The 18,257-nt window shown below is 46.0% G+C and overlaps 1 protein-coding gene across 6 annotated transcripts in view; it reads left to right on the top strand.

The window, feature by feature from the left end:
* B4GALT1 (beta-1,4-galactosyltransferase 1) overlaps positions 1-18,257 on the top strand; it is a 49,745-nt gene that overhangs the window by 10,711 nt on the left and 20,777 nt on the right. For 4 of the 6 annotated variants that reach the window (XR_014265347.1, XM_082467600.1, XM_082467602.1 and 1 more), the window contains exon 2: positions 15,998-16,233. Coding sequence is in view for 5 of the 6 variants with exons in the window: in XM_082467600.1 (XP_082323726.1) it covers positions 15,998-16,233 (236 nt within the window). In the remaining variant the exon portion in view is untranslated. The other 2 variants (XM_082467604.1, XM_082467601.1) reach the window with 2 other exon arrangements.

Below are 18,257 nucleotides of genomic sequence, written 5' to 3'. Positions count from 1 at the left end.
AGATATCGCCTGGCTTAGCTGAACAGACCCCAGGCCACAAGGAGAAGCCTCCGTCTTGTTGAATCCACAACACTGGGAACTTGGAGTGCAGGTTGCCGTGTCTTAGGCATGCCAGGATTCTGTGGTCATCCAGAGCCTTCCCTTCTCCAGGTGGACATTGTTCGTCAGTGTCCTGGGGAGAGGCCATCACAGATTATATGTAGCTGAGTGGTCGGGGGGAGGAGCTGGAGGGAGCATTGGATATTTGGTGGAGTCTCAGGGGGTAAGAAAAGGGCTGTGTTAAAAAAAAAAAAAAAATGAGGGCTGGACATAGGTGGGCTCAGGCTGGGCTGCCCAGTGGCCTATACCACTGTGTTGTTAGAAAACCTAAGACACAGGCCTGTAGATCACCTGTCTTTACTCTACCCAGGGGCTGGTGATGGAAGCCAGGATGCTAAGCCCTGAAGTTCAGTTTTGGCACCAACCTACTGAGTGATCTGAAAGAAGTCATGTTCTCTCACTGGGCCTCACTTTGCGCATCTATAAAACGAGATGAGGGGGTTGGCCTGGATGTTCTCCGGAGTCTCTTCCCGCCTGGGAATTCTGATGTAGCCTTGTACTCCTGCTTAATTGAGCTCAATGTCTTGGCCGCAGGTGGGCCAGCCGTGTAGAGCTGGGTGACTGTCAGTGGACCCTGAGCCAGGATTGAGTCAATTACTGGACAAATCCACACCCAGCTGACCCTTCCAGCAATTCCAGTTTCTAGGCCCCAAATCACAAGTAAATTGGTCAGCTTGAAAACCCAATCAGTGGGAGCTGCTGTGAATCTTGAGTTCTAGGCTCCAGCAATAGTCACATCAACCACTCCCACAACAGATAATGCTTACTCAGCACTTACTGACATGCCAAGTGTGGGAAAAGTACTACATATGCATTATTTTCAGTAACTCTCACAGCAACTCTTTTTCTTGCCTATTTGACCTGGTTAGACCTTCCAGCACATTGTTGAATAGATGCAGTAAGAGAGGACATCCTTGTCTTGTTTCTGATCTTAGGGGGAAAACATTCAGTCTTTCACATTCAGTCTTTAAGTACGATGTTAACAGTGGGATTTTTGCAGATGCTCTTTATCAGGTGAGGAAGTTCCCTTCTGTTCCTAGTTTGTTGAGTGTTTTTTATCATGAATAGGTGTTGATGTGTTTTGTCAAATGCTTTTCTGTGTCTGTTGAGATGGTCATGTGGTTTTGTCACTTGTCATTCTATTGATACGGTGTTTTTCAGGTATAAATCAAACTTGAATCCCTGGGATAAATCCCACTTGGTTGTGGTGTGTCATCCTTTTTATATGCTGCTTGCTTCAGTTTACTAATATTTTTGTTGAGAATTCTTATTCATAAGAGACATTGATCTATAGGGATATTTTTCCAGCTTTATTGAGGTATAATTGGCAAATAAATCTGTAGTTTTCCTTCTCATCCTTCTCATGATGTCTTTGTCTGAATTTGGTATCAAGGTAACACAGCCTCACAGAATAAGTAGGGATGTGTTCCCTCCTCTTCAGTTTTGGGGAGAGTTTGTGAGGGTTGTATTAATTCTTCTTTAAATTTCTGGTAGAATTCACTAGTGAGACCATCTGGGCCTGGGCTTTTATTTGTGGGAAGCTTTTTGATTACTGATTCAATTTCTTTATTTGTTACAGGTCTATTCAGATTTTCTTTTTATTCTTAAATCAGTTTTGGTAGTTTGTGTCTTCCTAGGAATTTGTCTACTTCATCTAAGTCATCTAATTTGTTGGCATACAGTTATTCATAGTATTCCTTATAATCCTTTTTATTACTCTAAGGTTGTTAGGAATATTTCTGCTTTCATTCCCAACTTTGATAATTTCGTCTTCTCTCTTTTTTTTTTCTTGTCAGTCTAGCCAAAAGTATGGCATTTTTGTTGATCTTTTCAAAGAACCAACTTTGGGTTCATGGCTTTTCTCTATTATTTTTCTGTTCTCTATTTCATTAATTTCTGCTCTAATCTTTATTATCTTCTTCCTTCTGTTTTGCTTTAGCTTTGGGTGTAGTTTGCTTTTCTTTTTCTTAAAACCCTTTTTAAGGTGGAAGGTTAGGTTATTGATTTGAGATCTAACGATCACGTACTTTTAACATTTTAATACATACTGTCAAATTGCCCTCCAGTTTACCCTCATCAGCAGCGTATGAGAGGTGCCTGTTTCCCACACAGGATGTTATCACTCTTTTTACATTTGTCAATATGATGGTCAAATGTGGTATCTTGTTTTAGTTTGTCTCTCTGATTACTGATGGTGTTGAGCAAATTTCATGTGTTAGTTGGCCATTCTTATTTCTTCTGTAAATTACTTGTTAATATTTTTACCCATTTTTCTATTAGTTTTTAAGTAAGTTTATAGGAGTTTTTAATACTATGGATATTACTCCTTTATTATATATCATTTGCAAATATGATCTCCACGTGTCATGTGTCTTTTAATTTTACCTCTGGTATCTTTGATCATACAAAAGTTTTATGTATTTAAGTCTGTCTTTTCCTTTATGACTTCAGGTTGTCTTGCATTTAGGAAGGAAGGTCTTCATCACCCTAAGATTGTAAAAATTTTCTTTTGTATTCTTTTCTTTTTAAAAAATAATTAATTAATTAAATAAATAATTTTTGGCTGCTTTGGGTCTTCGTTGCTGCGCACGGGCTTTCTCTAGTTGCGGTGAGCAGGGGCTACTCTTTGTTGTGGTGTGCGGGCTTCTCATTGCAGTAGCTTCTCTTGTGGAGCATGGGCTCTAAGCGTGCGGGCTTCAGTAGTTGTGGCCCATGGGCTCTAGAGCGCAGGCTCAGTAGTTATGGCGCACGGGCTTAGTTGCTTCGCGGCATGTGGGATCTTCCCGGACCAGGGCTCGAACCTGTGTCCCCTGTGTTGGCAGGCGGATTCTTAACCACTGTGCCACCAGGAAGGCCCTGTATTCTTTTCTAAGCTGGTTCTTTAACATTTTAGTACTTGTCCCTGACAGTAAAAGATGAACAGAATCACTGTTCAACCCTCATATGTTGTAAGAAGCCTTGTATCATACCCCCAGGACCCTTTGAGGTCCCGGACTCTTTTTCCAAATCTATCACTTATGCTGGTGGCTTAGAATAGAAATGTGAAATTATAGCTGCTTGTGATTATAGAGTTGTAATAATCTGTAGGCTTTGAAGTTCTAGGGAGTCAGGGGAGAAGGCAGAGTAATATTTATTGAACATCTATTAGTACGACGTAATGCTTATTGAACATCTGTTAGTGCTAAGCACTGTGATAGGCACTGTGATATATATGTGTTATCTCATTTACCGTGTGAAGAGAACACATTATTATCTCCACTCCTTAGAGGAAGAAATTGGAACTGGCTGCATTTAAAGAGGTCTTGATGCCAGAGGGGTATTGCTAGGAGTGCATGTCTGGCTGACTGCTCAGGTGGCCCATAGGGCAGCAGGCTTTCCACAGTCCAAGGTCTGGTTCTATTTGGAGAGAGAAGAATGTACTTGGAACCAGCATTGCAGATCCAGAAATGCAGTCAGGGCTCCAAAACTGATCAGAGGGTCAGCTGACTCAGTAATAAAACTTATTTACATGCTGGAATGCTAAATCTCTGCACTACTGCAAGATTGGAACTGTCAGGTGGCTTAGAATTCTCTGGCTGCTGGCAGCACTATAAGGGAAGCCATAGTATAATCAGGCAGCTGCTAAGTCAGAAGTCACAGCAGGGAGGTGAGTTGTACTCTAATGTAGGATGGTGTCAGGCTGTCAGGCTGATGAACCCATCCCCACAGTGTTGCAGAACTCCTTCAGGGACCTTGGTCTGGTCTAGAGGTCAGGGTTCCTCTCTCCCTTGTACAGCCCTGGAAGGACACATCCAGCTCCAGCCTCCACCACTCCCCTATTTATTTCCTTGTGTACTTTCTTCCTTCTTTTCTTCCTTTCCATCCAGCCATCCAGCTTTTTATTTCATAGCCTATTATCATCAAGGACTCTCTTGCCTTATTTGCTTTTTCTATTTTATCCTCATTCCCACTTCCATTTCCCAACCCCACCATGGGCAGCGATTCTAAAGTGTTTAATGTGTATCTTGTTTTCGCTTTTGCTAAATGGGAGCCACTGCTTCATATATATGCAATTTTTAATTTAAATTCAATTTTTTAGATTAACATACAGTAAAATTGGCCCTTTTTTGGTTTATAGTTCTATGAATTTATATATATGTGTGTATATATACATATATATAAAACTACCGCCACAATCCAGATGCAAAATAGTTCTGTCACCCCCCAAAATCCCCCTGTAGTCACATTTCCTCTCACCCTTCACCCCTGTTAACCACTGATCATTACTGTTGTTTTGTCTTTTTGAGAAGGCCGTATAAATGGATCATACAGTGTATGTATATATGTATTTTTAACTTATGTAAATGGTACCTTTTTATAGCTCATTTTGATTCTTTTTTTTTTTTAACCCAAATCTGCTTTTTCTTTTTTCTTTTTTTTCAATTTTTAAAAATTTGACATAACTGCAAACTTATAGAAAAGTTGCTAGAATTATACAAAGAGTTTCTGGATATCCTCTGGATCCCCCTAAATTCCCCAAATGCTAACATTTTACTATATTTGCTTTTTCTTCTCTCTCTCCATGGTTGTGCCTGTGTGATATTCCAAATCATGCCCCTTTACCCCTAATTATTCAGTATGTATTTCCTAAAAACAAGGATTTTTTATATAACCATAGTATAATGATCAAATCAGGAAATCAACATTGAAAATTTTCTATTATCTCATCTACAGACCTTATGAAGATTTTTGTCAGTTGTCCCAAGAATGTCCTTGTAGTAAAAGAAAATTGAAGAGCACGCGTTTTATTCAGTCATCGTGTCTCTTTCGGCTCTTAATCTGGAACAATGCCTGACACTTCTTTGTATTACACGACACTGACAATATTGAAGAGTGTGGGCCAGTTGTTTTGTAAAGGCCCCTCAATCTGAGTCTGTCTGATGTTTCCTTGTGATGAGGTTCAGGTTATGCCTTGAATAAGAATACCAGTGAACGATGCTGAGTTCTTCTCGGTAGGTAGTATCTGGAGGCACATGCTGTTAATTCGTTCCTTACTGGCCATGTGAACTTTGATCATTTCATTATGGTGGTGCCTGCTGTTTCTCCGTTATCAAGTTTGCTATTTTACCCCTTTTAATTAAAATGTGTCTTATGGGCATTTACTTTGAGATTATGTAAATACCTTGTTATTCCTCAAACTTTCATCCATTGGTTTTTAGTGCCTATTGATGATTCTTACCTGAACTATTATTATTATGGTGGTTGGTGATCTATCATTGCTTCTACATTTATTAGTTGGCATTTTCCTGTGAGGAAGAGTTTTCCCATTTCCCTATTTTCATATATTAGTACAGAGTTATGGATTCTTACTTTATTCAATAATTCATAATCCTTTACTAACATTATTTATTTTGATGCTCAGACTGTCCCAGCTTTGGCCAATGAGATCCCCTTCGAGCTGGCTTCTGTGTCATTTTGGCATATCCCTTCATTCTTTGAGCATTTCCTTTCTTTTAGGCAAATCAAGATGTTCCAGGCTCCTCTTGTTAATTCTCTGACTCAGCCCTGGAATCAGCCACTTCTCCAATGAGCACTAGTTCTTTTTAGTAGATAATGGTATTTAAAAACTAAGAGCCGGGCTCCAGATGCTCACCCTTGATTATAAGGTCCATCCACATTGCCGTGTGTAATCTAGTGTCTGTGGTGTTCATCCCAATTTTCTCTCTCCATTAATGGTAGACTCCCACACTGCCTTCAACACTGCCTTCACACATACTGCTGTAAGGAACGGCCTTCTACATGTCCTTTATGGACCTATGTGTGTATTTATGCTGCTTCGAGGGTGCCAGATATGGGTCCAGAATGGCTGCCCCCATTTATGTTTCCACCAGCGGAGCAAGAGCAACTCTATAAATACTTGGCATTAACCAACTTCCTAATTTTTGCCAAACGCGTAGATAAATGGGTGAGCTCTTTTTTTTTTTTAATTAATTAATTAATTTACTTGACTGCGTTGAGTCTTAGTTGCAGCACGCAGGATCTTTCATTGCGGTGTGCGGGCCTCTCTCTCTAGTTGTGGCACGCGGGCTCTAGAGTGCGTGGGCTTAGTTGCCCAGAGGCATGTGGGATCTTAGTTCCCCAACCAGGGATAGAACCCGCGTTCCCTGCATGGGAAGGCAGATTCTTAACCACTGGACCACCAGGGAAGTCCCTGGGTAAGCTCTTGTTTTAACTTGGTTTTCTCTGATTTCAAAATGAGCTGGAGCATCTTTTCATATGCTTGGTGGCCTTTGGGATTCTTCTTTGGTAAATTGCTTATTCATAATAATTCTTTGGCTGTTTTTTCACGGGGACTCATATTTTTCTTGATGACATGGAAGGTTTCCTTATACATCCTGGATACTAATCCCTTGCGGGTCTCAGACACTGCAGACCTCTTCTCTCAATCTGTCAGCTCTGTTTGCTTTGCCCATGCTATCTTTTGTTTGAACAGAAGACTTTTTTCCCCATTGTTTTGTGCCTTCTCTCACCAGTACTCTTTTTCTGTAACTATGTTAATACCCTTAGTCCCTCCGCATTTTAAATGTGCTGGTATAATTAAACTCTGCTGATTCTCCTCAGCAGTCTGTCTTATGACTTTTAGCCTCTATTAAATTCTATTAAGAATGACTTTGTCTCTTAGAGTGTAAGGCCCGCATGCAAGTATTATTCATATATTTATTCAGCAAATACATGTTGTAGACCTACTGTGTGTTAGGCACTGTGCTATATTACAGACAAGGTTTAGAGGTTATGAAACGTGCCTGTGGCTTTTCATAGGTGGAGCCGGGGTTTGAATCCTGGTCTGTGACCTTTCCTACCACTCTGCTTCCCTTGCAAATTCCATTTGGTTCCTATAGAACTGTGTGTCAAATTTCTACATCTTTTCTAACAAATGGCCTAAGAAGGTGCAGAGCAAAGTGTTCTCCCACAGCATCCTGAGGAGGGGAAAGTAATCAGGAAAGGAATGGAGGTAAATGTGGCTCTGGCCATCCGGGGCCTGGCAGGTCCGGGGCCTACCTGCTGGTGACTGACCCCAGGCTGAGAGTGCAGGACCCGGAGGAGACTGGGAGGCTGCCTCAGCCTGCAGAGGAAGGTCTTAAAATAACGCCCAGGCCTGTATCATCTAATCCTTCCTGAGAAGCTCAAATCATCCCTTCCAGAAGTGCTCTAGTTCTAAGGGGCGAGAGATACAGCACGATCATCCTGGGGCTAATTTCCAGGCAAGTTGGCCTCCCGAGCCTTTCCTGGTAGTGATAACTGTGGGCAGGCGCAGTTTTCACAAATTCCAGTGGAGGGAGGGCAGCCAGTCAGGAGAAGTGCTGGGTGAGGAGGAAATCTGCGTTTGGGCCGGAACCAAACAAAGCAGAAATTCCTCCTGGGACAGTTTTTCCCCAGAGGACAAACACTGGGAAGCCTGTTTACTGGGCTTTAAAAGCCTTGATCCCTGGGCACTGCTTCTTGACCTCAGGCCTTGCATCTCTGTGGTTCCACTGCTGGTGGAAACCTCCTTGGGTCACCCCAGGACAGACGTGTACTGTTATGCCCCGAGTTCTGGGGTCTCCCAGGGTTTCCCAGTGCTCTATCCTTGTTTCTGCTGCCCCCTTGAATTCTGAGCCATGACCATGTATGTATAGAAATGCACTTGAGAAGGGTTTAGATCAGTGATGTCACATCAGGTTCACTTTTAGGCTCCTTGGATCAGTTGGTGGCTTGCTGGAATCCCCATGGATTCTGAACCCTAGGATTCTGAGACAGAATCCCCGTGGGCACAGTGGAGGGAGAGTAGAGGGGCACGTGAGCTGTAATCTGTTGTCTGCTGTGTAGATGCATCCATGAACATCAGAACCCTAAAGGATTAATAAGGAAAAGATAAGGACGGCTTTTTTGTAAATCCAAGAGTGTCCTTGAGGAAGCCTGTTAGTCTCTCTGGCCTTCAGTTTCCCTTACGTGTAAACGCTGGGGTTGAAATATAATTCTCGAGGTCCCTCCAGCCCTGGTCTGCCAGGATTATCCACGGGTCTGTTTCAAGGTGGATCCTGACCCTTCGAGGTGATGGAGTCTGACCTTGACTTTGCTCCCTTAGGTTTAGGCCTTGGTACCCTTGGTAACAGGATCCTGGACTGAGTGACCACCCAAAGCTTTTCTGGTGATCTTAATGACCCATATTAGACTTTGAGCTTTGGGGTTATTCTCTCAAGGAACAAGTGGTATTTGGTGAAATGCCTGTTTGCTGTGGCAGTGTGAGGTTTAGGTGAGGAAATAGCAACATTTTCATTAGGAGGTTAGGCTGTCCACCGCCACACAGTCTCAAATTATAGGTCTAGAATCTGGAGGAAACTCATTTAAGATTGAGGGCGGGGGATGTGCCTGTAGATCATGAATCAGGTGCTATACCTGGAAACCAAAGGCATCTTTGGAGCCCGGAAAGGAGAGTGTTCTTGCCCTTGGTCGCCTTGGGTGTAGGCGTGTACTTAGGACAGCAATCTAGGTTCTCAAGCATCATGTAGGCAAGATGGTTCCCGACTCTGCTAGTTCACATTCTTACCTCGTAGTTGAACAAGTGCTGTGGGGTCACCACACGTTTGCGCAGCCTGTTCTGCCAGAAACTGTCCCAAGTACAAAAAGGAATGGTGTACAACTCCTGCCCTCAAGGAGACGAGGGTCTGCTGGAAGAAGCAGGGAGGTAGACTGGCACCCTCCCCCTGGGGGGGGGGGCTTGGATGCGTGCTTGTGAAGGTTGTGATGTTGGTACGTAAAGGGTGTTTGTAGGCATCTGGAGCAGGGACCAGTTGGCCTGAGGGAGTTGGGGAAAGCTTTGAAGTTTAAAGTTTGAACTTTGAAGGACTGCTCCCTTCACAAAGGTTTTTGAGGTAACTTATAAGAATACGCACCATAAAAAGGGTCGACATAAATAAATTAAAACAAGAGAAAGAGAAAATGTGGCTTAAAAAGTTAAGATTCGGGAAGAGTTAAAATGTAGATATTCAGGCGCTGCAGCCCAGAATAGCTATTACATCTGTCCCTTTGCAAAAGCCAAAAGTGAAACATCGTCAGAGAGCAGCCATACGCAGTAAGTTGTTTTTCTTGGTGCCTCACTCTTAAAGAGCTTCATGGGGGTGGGAAGGAGGTGGTGGTGAACAGGTGAGCCTGTAAACCAGCGTTTCTCAAAATATACTCTAGGAACCTGCATTAAAGCTACATAGAGTTCTGGTAAAAAGGCAGAGTCCGGGGCCCCAGCCCCAGACTTAGCACATCAAAAGCTCTGGGAAGGAGGATCCAAGAATCTGCAGTTTTACACGCTTCCCCAGATGATTCTTTGTGTACTCCACAATTTGAGAACCTCTGCAATAGATGGAAACCTCAACAGTATCTTGAAAGCAAATGCAATAACGCGAGTGAGGGTGCTTGGCCCTTGTTTGAAGGCTGGGTGAGAATTTAATGGGAGCGAGAGCAGTGCCCAAGAACAGGCAGTTCCCCTGAGGTTCATTCCCCGCCAGGTCACTTGCAGGTCATATTTTGGAAGACCTACACAGCGTGGCAGTTCAGGCACACGGCAGGGCCGCTCCTCAGCACAAAGATGGACGGAGGAGCAGCTGGCCCCAATATGCCCGATAGTGCATATGCCTGGGGTCCAGCTTCCCCCTTGGCCACCTGGGCTCTGCTCTGCAGCCTTCCTGTGGCAGGCTCTTTTATTTTTTTTTTATTTTATTTTTACTTTGTTTTTCTCTGTGCCCCCAAATGCAGAGTTCTGAGACCACAAATGTGCTCTGCTTCCTGTCGAAAAAGTGTTTTTCCCCCCAGGGTCTAATAGTGGCTTGGATGGTGAGTTGGCAGAAAGAACAGTGGGTGTTGAAATTGTATTCTGCACGCACTGTGCCCAAGACATATCAAGTCAGCCTTTGGAATAGATTATTCCTGTTTTCTGGTCACGGAGTTGTATGTTTTGAAGTCTTTATTTTGGAAGACACTTCTTTATTGAGAAAGGGATGAAGGAGGGGTCACAATTGTTGTCCTTGGGTTATATTTTTAAATATTTATTGTTCAATTTTAAAGATATACCGAAAGGTATAAAGAAAAATACCCTGAACATCTGGTTTAAGAAATAAATCATTTCCAGTACTTTTGAAGCCTTCGTGATTTAGATTTTAAAACCCAATAAGACATGGTTAATGTGAGCCTTGAGCAGTCCCATCTGGTGGCTCTCTGTCCTGTGCTCCTCCATCGGGTTTTCTCGAGGTTTATTGAAATCCTCTTGGTTGCTTGCGTTGGTGGCAGGGAGACTAGCTGTGCACCATTCACTCAGCTCAGATTTGTTGGCGTACTCCGTGTCCATGGCAGCCAAGTGGACACTCACAACTCTTCTCCCAGAGAGGAGCTGAGGGGCCCAGTGGAGTCAGCTGCTTCTCTGCAAAGCTTTTCTTGACTCTGTTCCCTGGCCCCAGAGTTGACTCCCCTTCCTTTGTGCCACTTCAGCTGCTCTCACCACCGTCACCCTCGCCATCGTTGTTTGCTTTGCTGGTCTCCCCCCTGCCAAGGGCAAAGACCTCTTCTTAACCCAGCCCCACTGCTGCATGCCTGGCACCAACTGGCATGTGGTGTGTGCTAATCAGGTGCGTGGTTGAATGGATGTGGTGCTATGAGTGTTTAAAGAAGGCGGAGGAAAAGTAAGAACCAACCTTGAGTGGGTCTGAGAAGGCTTCCTAGGGGAGGTGATGTTTGAGCTGAGGCCAGGCAGCTGTTGGATTGGTGATAAGGAAGTCCTTGGAGAATTCTGGAGAGCTTCTCTTCCCTGAAGGACCGGGGAGAAGATTTGGGATGAGCCCCATGCAGTAGATGGTGCTTCTCATTTTTAGTGTAAGGGGTTACAAGGGGCATCATGAGTTGGTGAGACCACTGCAGACAACTGTCATTCCCAAGCCTGGGGATTTAGTAGTGCCTGGCTTGGCTTCCAGCATACATCTGGCCGTCAGAAGACTGGTACAGAGAAAAATGGCTCACCCACAAGAGCCTGAGGAACGACACTGTAGTGGGGCTGAGGGGTGGGCAGTGGGAGGGATGGCTTGAAGGGGGGCTATGCCATACTGTTAGGTCTGAGGCTTGACCAAGGAAGAGATTCCAACATCTCAGCTTGTTGAACCACAAAGCTCTGGGCATTGTCTAGTTCCCAAATCGGTGAATTTCATTGCTCAAGAAAAATTTTTTTTTAAAACTTGGAGGCCTGACCCATGGCTGCAAGTAAGGGTGTTTTAAAAAATTAAATTAAAAAAGATCAATCCAGCATCAAAATCCACTGTGATCATTTCATAAAAGAAAGGGGATTTTAACATTTAAAGAATAAGAAGCACTTCATCTTGGAGGAATGGGCATTCTGATATATTGATTACATTGAGCTTAATGAAGGACCACTTACATTATCTTTGACCATTTTGTCTCAGGCTCGTGAAACATTGTCACCACTCCATGTCAGGCCAAGGACTGTCTTGACCCATTGGCTGGTCAGTTGGGAAGCAGTGGCTAGATGTTCCAGCCTCTTTTGCTGAGGCTGGAGGAATGAACGAGTGGTTCAGCCAGCATGGAAGTGAGGCAGGGAGTCTGTGCTGGGCTGGCTCTAGATTCACAGGGTTTTTGATGGAGGGGCATATGTGTGTTTGGGTTTGCCGTGCTGGGCAAGGGAGCAGTGGAATCTGTCTGAGTTGAGTTCACACATTGAAGTTATTGAGCGACTTACATGCAAGGCTGTGACCTAGACTCCCAGCTGAGAGGCCCACGTGGCAGGGCTTTAGTGGGGGGAGCCGAGGACAGGCTCACATCTGCTCATCTGCTTACGTAACCCTGCTTCCCAGCTCTTAGAGCCAAGAAAACACACAAGCCGGCCCAGCAGGGCCGAGGGCTTGTGGTAGCACGCGCCACGCGCTGCACAGCAAGGGGGCCTTGGCTCGGCCCGAGGACCGTCAGGAAGCCTCAGCCCTCCGCTTCCTCCCCACACCTCTCCCGAGGCCCCCGCGGTGGCTCTGAGACCTGCTGGCAGGTCTGTGTCGTTCTAGGCAGAGCTGGTCACTGCCCTCTTGGAGTCTGAGCTCTTTGGACTTTCTAATTAGGGCAAAGCCAGGTGTGCCACGAAGGGCATCCCCTGCCGCGTGGCAGGAGGTGTGCCGGGCATGCAGGGAGGCCTCCCGGCTAGCGCCGGCCCCAGGAAAGCATTCAGCTCCGGGTCTGGAGCCACCACAGCTGCCAAGCACTGACCCGTCTCAGGGGTGTGAACTGGGGGGGTTCTCAGAGCGGTGGCAGCTTCAAGGAGAGAAGGCAGGGAAAAGAATTGCCAGATTGGGCAAGATGGGGGTCAGGGTGCTCTAGATGTGTGGGAGACATGGCGGGGTTGTGAGAGGGCACAGGGAGGAGTAGGGGAGTGAGAAAGAGGCTGTTCGGTGATCAAGCTCTGCATGGAGCCACTGGGGCAGCAAGTCCTTCGGACAGCCTTGAACCAGGGTAGTTTTCACGTGGGTCCTGCCACGCTCAGCAGGGGGCTCCCTGAAGTCAGGAACTGTCCTGTCCATCCCATCACCTCCCGCCTCCCTGACCTGGCACACCACCTGGCACACAGTAGGTGTCCAGAAAGGATTGATTGAAACGAATTGAAAGTGGCCTTGACACACCACAGAAAATGTTTACATTAAACAAACTCTTCAGAAAAGACTCTGGCTTGATGGTTGAGTAGGTTCCCGTGGATGGATGGTCACATGCTGTTAACCCCTATGCGGGGGCTGAAGGAAGAGGAGGGGGATGGAAGATGGACCACCCAGGTTATCAGCTCCCATAATTGGGTAGACAGTGTTATCAGCTGCTGAAGGAACTCTGGAGCAGAAGCGGATTGGCCATAGGTGGTGGTGGTGGTGGTGAGGTTAAATAAGTGTTCATGTGAGTTCCAATCCCTGCAGTTTACAAATGGAAACCAGTATCCTGAGAGTGGCTGGTAGTCGCCCAAAGATTATCCAACAAGTCACTTGTAGAGCTGAACTAGGACCCAGGCAGCCTTTCTCCTGACCAAGAAACTCTACCTCAGGACCGTCTTTCTGGAACTGCTGAAGGGGTGAAATTAAGACGCTTCTAGCCTGCAGGTGTCTGCTCCAGGGAGGGTGGGCAGACCAAGTGTGAATTCCTGTTTTCTGGGTTGGTTTCAGAAGTTGTGAGAAGGTTGGTAGGGTGACAGTTCAGATGCCTCTTGGGTTCCCAAAAATGGAGTTATGTTTAGCAGCATCTTCAGAAGCAAAAGTGGGGCGGGCTGGGGATGGGGTGCAGATGTCGTGGGGCCTTCTGAAGTGAGAAGAGCCCAATGACAGATCTTCTTTTCATGTTTTTCACAAGTGCCCTTGTGAAAAGTGCCCTTGTGCAGCAGGGTCTCCCAGAAGGCTTTGCCCAGGGTTGGGGAGTAGAGCAACCCAGGCCTGCTGGACCCTGTGGGACAGGGCTACCTCCATGAAAGCCCCAAGGCTTGTGAAGATGGGCAGTCCGGCTCCTATCTGCCCATCTTGCCCAATAAGAATTCCTTGGGCTCCTTGTTATTTACGTGGGTCCTTCCCAAGATCTACCGAGTCAGGTTCTCTAGGGCAGAGGCCTGAGATTCCATATTTTTACTGATTACTTCACATGATTCTGATGATAGAATGTGTTCACACTCCTCACATTTTTCTGTGGAGACAATGGCCAGGCTGACCCCTTACTTAGTTCTGGGGCATAGTACCTACTCACCTGAGGGCACCCTGGGAGGTTGGAGCTGGGTCAGCAGGCAGTCATGTGAGGGACTGATCTGTGAGGCCTCTTCCTCCAGAGACCGAGGTGCACGGCCAGGCAGAGACTAGGGCTTTTGATCCCTGAAGACCCCCTTCCTGCCGCACGGGGTCTGCCGTCTGTGCTCTGTGGGAATGAGGAGAGCAAAAGGACAAGGCCAGACTGGGGCTTCGATTTTAAGATCCTAGTCTCTCAATGACGTTAGAGGAAAGAGGGAAGAGCGTTTCTGGCAAAGGGAAAAGTGTGGGCATAGGCACAGTTTACAGGAACGGGAAGGGGGGTAGAGCTGAGACTGAAGGGCCTTGTTGCCAAGCTAAGAGGCTTATTAGCCCTACCTTGTCCAAGGCTATAGCCTTAGAGCCATCGGAGGGTTTTAGCAGGAAAGTGATAGGCTCAGAGCTGTGTCTCAGAAGAAAATGAACTAATGGGAGCAGGTGCTCTGATGATAGAACTGGGTCAGCGTCAGAGGGAGGGAAGGTGTGAGGAGTCCTGGGGATCCAGGAGAGGGGAGAGGAGGAGGAGATGCAGGTCCACACCTGCTGACAGGCAAGAGGAGCGAGAGTCACAGCTTCCTTTTCTTGGGCTGCCTCATTTCAGGAGGGTGAGTGATCCCTGAAGACAAGAGGTGCTTGGAGAGCTACATACTATTGACAAACAAACAGGGCGGCAGAGGGCTGCACACTGGACCCTGGGTGGTTCTCACCAGCATGTTTCAGGTGAACTTGCTCTGAGTTTGTGGTCTGGGTCTGGCTTCTGTTCTGTAGTGTTTAGGTTCCTTCCTTTGTTCCTGTGGATAGTTTACTCCACAGGTAAAGCTGGTTATGCTAGAGTAACGGTTCCTAAAGTATGTTCCCTGATAAAATGATTCTATGGCCAAATTTTAGGAAGTGGTGGGGTAGATAAAGTGAACTTCTTGACTGCACAGCTTCTCAGAGCTTTTGGTATGCATTATGACTTTCCAGAAGCAAGATTTAGTATGCAGCGTTCCCAAACTTATTTGACCAGGGGACGTGTGCTTCCATTGAGCATCTCACTGGGACTAGTGTTTCCTGGAACCCACTTTGAGAAAGTCTGGCCTATAGGGAATACTGGGGGCCTGGGTTCAAGTGTTGACTCTGTTCCCAATTCCCTGTGTGTCCCTGGGCTAGTCATCTTTCTCCTGCCCTCCCCATGTGTGCTGTGGCAGGGGTGGTCGTCGGACTTGGAGGAGTGAGGTCCTCTCTCAGCTCCACCTGTTTCTACTTAGGAGACGGGGACTTTCATGCCTGTATCTGGATCTTCACCCTTGCCTTTTCCTCTACTACTAACCTGCCACTACCTCACGAGCCACCATCCACGTCTCATCAATTTGTCTTCTGAGCCCAGAGCTCTCTTACTAACAGTTCTCTCATTTGGAACCATGTTCTTCTAGGCCAGAAACTTTGGAGTTGCCCCTGACTTGTCCTCCCTTCTTCATCCCCTACTTACTCTAAGCATTCTTCTTTGATGTTTGTTCTGGCTGTTTCTTCTCCCTGCTACCCCTTAGCTCCTCCAGTCCCTCCCTGTCGAGTTTGTTTCATCTGTGCTTCACTTCCGTTCCTGAGACATGGGTTACTCATGCCACCCTCTGCCGCCTTGTAATTTCAGGCTCATTTCCTCCACAGGGACCTCCCCAACACACACGCAACACTTTCCCCCGACTAGGTTAGGTTCAGAGAGATGATGTAAGTCATCTGTCCAAGGGCACACAGCTGGGAGGTGGCAGAGTTTCAACCTCAGGATTTCTGAGAAAGTGCTTAGAACAGCTTGTCAGGAAGTCTCAGCAGGAATTACTCCATTTCCATTTTTCGGTTGAGCAACACAGTCTGAGAGGAGTGGGTCCTAGGAAGGTGAAGTGCTTCAGAGGGTGACCAGCTGTCTGGGTTTGCCTGATACTGAAGCGTTTCCTGGGATGGTCAGTCACGCTAGTGCTGGACATGGTACCCAGTGCTGGGCCAGAGTGCCTTTTCCACAGCCACACTGCCTCCCAGGAGGAGATGCTTCCAGCGGTAGCGGCCTGGCCACCTGCAGAGTCCTGTGGCCTGATATCTTCTCCTTCCCTCCACCTCTCTAGTCGGCCCCATGCTGATTGAGTTTAACATACCTGTGGACCTGAAGCTTGTGGAGGAACAGAACCCGAAGGTGAAGGTGGGTGGTCGCTACACCCCCAAGGACTGCATCTCTCCTCACAAGGTGGCCATCATCATTCCGTTCCGCAACCGGCAGGAACACCTCAAGTACTGGCTGTATTATTTGCACCCAATCCTACAGCGTCAGCAGTTGGACTATGGCATCTATGTTATCAACCAGGTGAGGTCTGGGAAGATGGAGGGAAGGAGGGAAGGAGTGTACACGTGTGTGCATGTGCGTGCGTGTGCGTGCTTGTGTACTCAAATATGTGAGTAATGAGGGGTGAAGGAATGGAAGTGATTTTTTAGACATCTGGCATTTTGCAACTCCACTACCACCACCACCCCTCTCCTTATCTTGGTGCAAATGAGCTAAATGCCATACAGTGTTGTTTTTGTTTTTTTTTTCCCAAGAGTATAACTTTGGTATTTCAAGTTTATCCTGAATATCTAAATTCCTATCTTTAGACTATAACCTCCCAGCTGGAATAACACATCTAACTTATCTATATACCAAATTCCCTTGAAATTCATCTGAAGAGACAGGATGCATTTCCATTTCTAAAGGGTCCAGTGTCCATTTCATTTCAAGATAAACTCTGGGTCTGCTTGTAGTAAGTTAGCTTGAGTAGTAAGATTGCTAGCAGTTGACAGCTTCCATCAAAGTTGAGGGACTTTGTGGGCCTTCCTTGGACCAGAAGACTTGCTTAAGAAAAACCCTGCCATCAAGGAACACTTGTCTGATGCCAGTGAGCACATGTTGACCATGACAAGACTCAGGAGCCCGTTATTAAAGCAATGGCAGTGAGCGCCTGGAAGAGGAAGCCACCATCACCAGGAGCCAGCAGAGATTACTAGGAACAGGCCACGCCAGCTGCATCTCCTTTCCCGCTTTGACAGTTGTTTTACCAGTAGATGAATGATACACTGTAGACACCGTGTCAGATCTTATTCATCGAGGCATCTGGTGGCCTCCCACAAATCTGCCTGAGCAGAGGAGAGACAGCTGTGGTCTGGATGGTGTATAAACTAGATTAGATTAAAATATATACTTGGGTAAAGAGTGTAAAAGATAGTTAGTGACGATGCCAAGTTTTTGAATTTAGGTGACTGTGGTCAAGGAAGACTTGGTGTGGGCGCCCGGGGTGAGAATGCGAATGTATAGAAAGCTTGTATTTTAGGTGAATGTGAGATTTCCCTTCAATTATAAAGTCAAAACAAATATTGGGCCAGTGAAATTTAGCCACTATCTTAAATTCCTATGACATGTTTATATAGATATTCCCCACGTTTCCAATAGCAGATTTCCAAACGTCCTACACCAGCTATTTCCTCCTGCCCGCCCCAGTCCAAGCTGGCAGAACAACTAAGCAAGCCAGCTTGGACCAGTGGCCCCGCTGTGCCGGCTAACACTGGACACTGCCTAGGATGGGGCTTCTCCCAAAGTGTGCTTTCCGAAAAGGAGATCTGAGGCCAAATGCATCTAAGGGATGCTGGACTGAACAACATGAAGCAGGTTTCATTCCTGCAGAACCTTCAGCGTACTGGTGTACATGACAGCCTCCAGAAGGACTCCACACATAGTGTTTCCTGAGCTCATCTGACCGGAGAGCCGTTTTCCAAGAACCATCTCAGGAGAAGAGTGTTCCGTGAATTGAACGTTGGGGGACGCAGGCCTGCATTAACACCTCCTCCCCTCCCACCTCCTTACTTGCCCTAGGATACTGAGAAACACCCCCAATTCCTATCTTTTCCCCCATGTATCTCAGCATCGGAAGTATTTTATTTTTCGTTTTTCAAACATTTACGTCTTTTTTTCTTTACGCAGGTTTTTAATTGTAAAATACGATATGCCTACTGAGAAGTGCACAGAACAAAACTGTCAGTGTGACAAATAAAAAGAGAATACTTACATAACCACTACTCGAATCTGAAAGTACTGATACTTGTCAGCATCTCAACAACCTCCATACCCTTTTCTCATCACAAGCTCCTTCCCTCTTCCCAGTTAAACACCATCCTCACTACTTGACAATCATTTCCTTTAACCTGCATGCATCCGTAACGAAAGAGTTTAGTTTTTTCAACATCTAACTTTATTTTTTTTTTTTCACACACACACACACACACACACACAGTATTTTATTTTTACAAGAGATAAATAAACTGACACCAAGCATTGTAACATTTACGTCTTTTTTTCCT

The sequence above is a fragment of the Balaenoptera physalus genome (genome assembly GCF_965194825.1).
Source record: "Balaenoptera physalus genome assembly, chromosome: 7".
Classification (NCBI taxonomy): domain Eukaryota; kingdom Metazoa; phylum Chordata; class Mammalia; order Artiodactyla; family Balaenopteridae; genus Balaenoptera; species Balaenoptera physalus.
The sequence above is the reverse complement of the archived record's forward strand: the minus strand, read 5'-3'. Positions and strand labels throughout refer to the sequence as shown.